This window comes from Rhincodon typus, unplaced genomic scaffold (assembly GCF_021869965.1).
Source record: "Rhincodon typus isolate 14 unplaced genomic scaffold, sRhiTyp1.1 hic_rhity00006112, whole genome shotgun sequence".
NCBI classification, from domain to species: Eukaryota; Metazoa; Chordata; class Chondrichthyes; order Orectolobiformes; family Rhincodontidae; genus Rhincodon; species Rhincodon typus.
In genome coordinates, this window is record NW_025971750.1 from 3,696 (window position 1) to 10,320 (window position 6,625).

The window sequence follows — 6,625 nt, forward strand, 5'->3', positions numbered from 1 at the left end:
GGGGGGGGGGGGGGCACGTGAATGAATAACCAGGATCAGAAATCACTGACTGGAACCTGATGCTGCAGAGTTGCTGAATGGAGAGAAAAAAAAAGTGGAAAAGTGGAACTTTAGCAACCCATTTTAACAATCGCAGCATGCCTCAGTGAGGTGCAGCCATTAACGTTCTTTTGAAATGCAGTCACCGCTCAAACGCAGCGGAAACAGCAGCTAGCCGGTGCACAGCAAGCTCCCACAAGCAGCAACGTGCTCATGACCTTTTGTTGGACGCAAGACAAATTTTGTTCAGGGCAATGGAGATAACAGCCTCTGGATCACCTTTGAAAATATTGTGGAAGGTTGCCACTGGAGAGGCCTCACCTAGAGGTCTCCATTGACAGTCAGCACAGGATTCTCTCGGGCACTACACCGAGCCTTCTACCTGGATTTTACCCTCGCGTCTCTCTCAAATGGCACTCACATCACCTTAAAAGGCTCAGAGCAATAACCACTGAGCCATGTCCAACACTCAATCTCCTATCTCTGTAAACCGGGTTCATCAGAGCACCCTTATCAATAGAAGCACAGGAGAACACGACTTGATACTCTAGAATTTACAGGGTTAAACGGGTGATCTGATCAAAGTCTTCAAGATATTAACAGGAAATGACAGGGCGGGTAAACCATTTCCTCTGATTGGGGATTCTAGAACTAGGGGCATTGTCTGAGAATTGGGGCCAGACTGTTCAGGAGAGATGTTAGGAAGCACTTCCACACACAAAGGGTGGCAGATGTTGGGAACTCTCTTCCACAAACAACAGTAGGATGCTGGATCAGTTGTTAATTTTAAAATCCGAGATAACAAAAATTTTTGTCACGCAAATGTATGAAGGGATTCGGCCCAAAGGCAGGTCTGCAGATTTAGGCCAGAGATCAGCCATGATCTCACTGAACGGTGGAACAGGCTCAAGGGGCTGAACGGCCTACTCCAGCTCCTATATTCCCTATGATTCCTGGTGTAGGCTGCGTTTGCTGGTCTTGCTCAGATTGATATGATCATTATTAATGCCCCAGATTTGTTTTTTATTTAAAACAGCAGCAGCCAGGTTACCTTGAGCAGGAGCTGCACTGAAACAAGAGGACTTTATTTTTATTAAAGGTTTGGGGATCTCAGGCAAGGCCTGCTGCATTTTTCTGGCATGCTTCCAAGTTTTTTCCCTTTATTCTTTCATTGGATATTGGCATCACTGGCGAGGCCAGTATTTATTGGCCATCCCTAATTGCCCAGAGGGCAGCTAAGAGACAATAACATTGCCTGGAGTTTGGAGCCACACGTAGGCCAGACCAGGTATGGGCAGTCGATTTCCCTCCCTAAAACAACATGAATGACCGGAAACTATAGGCAGGCGATGGCCTAATGGTATTATCGCTGGACTGTTAATCCAGAGACAGGGGTAATGTTCTGGGGAGTTGGGCTCGTATCCCGCCACGACAGAAGGTGGAATTTGAATTCAATTTTTAAAAAAATCTGGAAATTAAGAGTCTAATGATGACCTTGAATCCACTGTTGGGAAAACATCCATCTGATTCACTAATGCCCTTTAGGGAAGGAAACTGCCATCCTTACCTGGTCTGGCCTACATGTGACTCCAGACCCACAGCGATGTGGTTGGCTGCTAACTGCCCTCTGGGCAATTAGGGATGGGCAATAAATACTGGCCTCGCCAGTGACGCCCTCATCCCATGAATTAATTTTTAAAAAATGGTGGTTGTCGTGGTAACTGTTACAAAAACTAGCTTACAATTCTGCAATTATTAATTAAATATGAATTCCACCAGTTCGTCGTGGTGGGATTTCAACCTATGTCTCCACAGCTCGAGCCTGGGCCTCTGGATTACCCTTCCAGTGGAGTTACTGCACCACCAACTGGCCATAACTACCTTTGCACCCCACAACTCACCCTGACACACACCCACACACACACACACACAGTGATGCATCGCAAAGTCGAATAGCTTGCTGACACTCGTACATCATTGAAAAGGTCACTGTGCAGATAGAATAACATCTTGGCAAGAACAAAACTTTAGGGAGGGCATGGATGTTACGTTTCGATGGGCCGAATGGCCTGCTAGTCAGTATCACTTGCTAAATCACACCCATGAACTATTCCCAAAATGGAGGAGTCTTGGGTCTGTGGTTATGCACATTTCCATCAGCAGAGGGTGCTCTTGGCCTCTATCTGAGTCAGACCGAGTCCTGTAATCCAAAAGCAATCAGTTCTACAGGAACACAGGACAGAGACGGGGAGGGCAGGTTAAACTGTTTTACTGAAAGGTTATTAGGGTGGATGCTGCCGAAACGTCATGACGATTCAAAGAAAGCAAACAATCATAATTCTTCACATTGTCTGCAACAATTAGAACATAAGCTAATTTAGAAGTTGCACCACTATGAAATATCTCAGCATAACAAAGTGTTCCAAAAATGCAAGTTTCCTTAACTTACAAAATGAAAATAAAAGGTCTACTATCCTCTACGTATATTGTCTAAATGCGTGGCCAAATTGTCAGGTTGACTTCATTCAATTCTCAATCATTTGCATTACATTTAAGGGTTTTATAAAAGGAAGGATTATTAGGTTTCGACACTGGCCTTGTGTTAATTTCAGCACACATTTACTGTTATTGGCGGTTGACAGAACCAGGGTGACCAACTGTTCATGTATTTTAAGGATTGTCTGCATCTTGAGCGTCTGTTTTGTGTTGGTTAGAAGTCACTATTTGTCCTGTCTTTCTAGAACAGCCCGAGAGTCTCGTTTCACTTTAATGCTCTGTGGGAGTGTTCATACTATGATTGCTGTTTGCCAACAGAGGTATCTACTCCCACTCCTAACTTTGCACCCCACAACTCACCCTGACACACACCCTGACACACACACACACACACACATCACTGGACTGTTAATCCAAAAACTCAGCTAATGTTCTGGGGACCCTGATTTGAATCCCATCAGGGCAGATGGTGGAATTTAATTCAATTAAAATTTGGAATTGAGAGTCTAATGGTGACCATGAATCTGTTGCGGTTTGTCAGGAAAACACCCATCAAGTTCACTAATGCCCCTTTAGGGAAAGAAACTGCCATCCTTACCCGGTCTGGCCTACATGTGACTCCAGACCCACAGCAATGTGGGCAACTCAACTGCCCTCTGGGTAATTAGGCATGGGCAGTAAATGCTGGCCTAGCCAGCGACATCCTCATCCCATGAAGGAATTTTTTTAAAAAATCACTTGCCTCCCACCTCCAGTACTGCCTAATATTCTGGGTTCACAGGTTCGAATCCCACCATGGCAGAAGGTGAAATTTGAATTCAATAAAACTCTGATCTGATGGTTGGCCACGTTCAGACAAAGAGTAATACCGGACTCGAAACGTTAATTCTGTTTCTCTCCCCACATATGCTGCCAGACCTGCTGAGTCTCTCCAGCACTTTCTGTGCTGGTTTCATTCTTCCAGCACCTGTAGTCTTTTGCCTTTATATTTGGCTATTGCCAATAGTTGTGAGCCAGATGGGATTTTTACCGACGTCCTTCAGGGAAAGAAATCTGCCGCCCTTACCTGGTCTGGCCTACATGTGACTCCAGACCCACAGCAATGCGGTTGACTCTTAACTGCCCTCTGGGCAATTAGGGATGGGCAATAAATGCTGCCTGGCCAGCAACACCCTCATCCTTTGAGCAAACAATTAAAACAAAAAAATTGGGTGGAACCGAAGAATAAGCAAGTCTATCTTATGCTGAACCTTGTTTAAGGTTAACTGGCAACATTCATATTTCAGCTTATTGATAGGAGAAGCTGTCGAGGAATATAAAAAAACAAAATGAGTAGTTTATTTTTAAACACAGCACATTGTTGTGATGTGGAATGAAGAGGGTGGTGGAAGCAGATCAAGTAAGAAGTTATAATGAGAATGGGTTAAATATGTGAAGGGAAGCTGTTTACAGAATTTTGGGGAGGAGTATCAGAGTGGAGGGAGAGGGCATTAATCGATTGGAAAGCTTTCCAAAAAGAGACAGTACTGGGTGAGGGTACTGCTTTAAAATTAGGGATAATTCTTTCAGGACAGAATTGAGCAGAGAATTGTTTCTCAGTGTTGTGCAACTTTGGAACTGGACGTGAGATCATTGACTACTTTAAAGGCAGAAATAGATAGACCGACAAGGAAATGAAAGGTTTTCGTGGGTAGGTGGTTAGGTGGGAAGGTGAAATTCACAAGACATGCAAATGGGTTTGATTTATGGGCAGCATTGTGGCTCAGCAGTTAGCACTGCTGCCTCACAGCGCCAGGGACCCAGGTTCGATCCCACCCTCGGGCGACTGTCTGTGTGGAGTTTGCACATTCTCCCCGTGTCTGCGTGGGTTTCCGCCGGGTGGTCTGGTTTCCTACCACAGTCTAAAGGTGTGCAGGTTATGCCAAATTGTCAACAGTGACCAGGGACGTACAGGCCAGGTGGATTAGCCATGGGAGATACAGAGTCACGGGGATAGGGTAGGGGTTTGGGTGGGATGCTCTTCAGAGGGTCAGCGTGGACTCAATGGGCCGAATAGTCTGTTTCCACACTGTAAGGACTCTATGATCTTACTGAATGGCAGAGCAGCTTGAAGGCCAAATTGACTCGTACGTTTGGAAAGTCCTAAAACAGTGATATTGAAATCATCTTGTTTCACACTGAAGAGGAAAATGAGCTTTAACATATGCTGGCCCCAGGAACAGGAGCCGGAGTTGTTGAGAGAGTGGCCTTTTCCCCCCAAACACAGGCCGAGGCAGACCTCGTTCTCTGCTCAACAGCTGTCCATCATCACCCTCTTGTGGCGCCGTGGCAATGTCCCTACCTCTAAGCCAGAAGGCCCACCTGCTCCAGAGAAGTGTTATAACATCTACATGAGGTTGATTAAAAATATCTACAGACCACACCCCTGCTACAGTGAGACACTCGGGAACAAACCTGAAGCAACTCGAACAACAACAGAACACAAACCAGACCTCAGAGGGACGCCCTTCCAAGGCATCGCCATTAAAAAAAACATTTCCAGCTCAACATGTTCCTCAATTCACTTCCCAATCCCTTGCCCTTTTATTTAAAGAAAGTACATTGTTAAAAATATATATCTTCTTTAGAATAGTGCAGTAATGGAAGGCCATTCATCCCATTGTTCCTGTGCTAGCTCTTTGCCATCCCATCTAATTTGCCCCACTCCTCCCCATTGTGGTATTTCACTTCACGTATTTATCCTTTTTTGGATGCTCATGTTGTTTCGCTTCCCCAGGCCATTCGGGCAGCTGGTTCTATACTTTCCCATCCCCAACGCCCATGACCGCGCTGTTTCTCGGCGGGAGCTCTCACCTTGCCAGAAGGACAGGAAGATGACAGACTTCACCATGAAGAATTTGAGCACTGGACTGTAGGGACTGAGGAGTTCCCGCGTGGCAAAGTAGAACAGGAAGAGAGCGTAGAGGGCGAGGCTAACCGAGATATTGTACACGATGGTGACATAGAGGTACCCGCTGGCAACACTGGATGGGAGGAGAGAAAGATCCCAGTCAAACATCGCTCAGAGAGATAGAGTCACGGAGATGTACAGCATGCAAACAGGCCCTTCTGTTTCAACAGTCTTGAACCTGTTCAATTTCAGAGTCTCAGAGGGTGGGCACAGAGTCACATCCCTCTAAGCCCTTCCCATTCATATACCAATCTTTTTAAATGCTGTCATTGTACCAGCCTCTGCCACTTCCTGTGGCAGCTCATTCCATACATGCACCACCCTCTGCATTAAAAAGTTGCACCTGAGGCCCCTTTTATATCTTTCCCTTCTCACTTTAAACTTATAGATATGTAAATAAAAAAGACACTGAACCACTGCAGTAATCAGGGACAACTCTGGCGTCTCATGCAATGTCAGAGAGTATCAAGATGTTGCACGAGGGCAAAGCGTTGAGATTCTGTGCCAGTGATTTGGAGAACAAAGAACCTTGACATCACCCAGGACGAAACAGCCCGCTTGACTGGCACCACATTCACTTCCTCCACCATCGACAGACAACAGCAACATTGGGTGCCAACCACAGTGTGCACTACACAGTAATTCGGCAAGGCTCCCGAGACAGTCCATTCCAAAGCCACGACCGTGACCATCTGGAGGGACAAGGGCAACACCACCAACTAACTCACCGTTCCAACTTGGAAATATATCGTTGTTCCTTCACTATCACTGGATCAAAATCCTGGAACTCCCTCCCTAACAGCACCATGGATCGATGTGCAATGAATGGACTGAGGCAACGAAAGGCAGCAGCTCCAAGACAATAAGGGATGGGCAATAAATGCTGATCCAGCCAGCGATGGCCACATCAAGGATAATAAGACACGGTTTTCCTCAGGAATCGGCATTCCTCCCATTCAGACCTCCTGCTCAACACCTCCAATGCCTTTCTCTCCAACACTGACAGCTTTGCCTTCGACCATCTTACCTCAGAACCCCAACATTCCCAACCGAACCTCTACCTCTCAGTTTGGCTTCCCAAGCCCTGCATCAGTCAGTCAACCAACGAGTCAATCAGTCAACCAACGAGTCAATCAGTCA

At 46.1% G+C, this 6,625-nt stretch overlaps 1 protein-coding gene across 1 annotated transcript in view; it reads right to left on the minus strand.

The window, feature by feature from the left end:
• LOC125482118 (transmembrane protein 184B-like) overlaps nt 1-5,593 on the minus strand; it is a gene marked incomplete at its 3' end in the record, with an annotated part of 9,003 nt that extends 3,410 nt beyond the window's left edge. The window contains exon 1 of the mRNA XM_048594120.1: nt 5,389-5,593. Coding sequence (XP_048450077.1) covers nt 5,389-5,593 — 205 coding nt within the window. The remainder of the gene's footprint in view (nt 1-5,388) is intronic.
• Nucleotides 5,594-6,625: the final 1,032 nt, after the last annotated feature.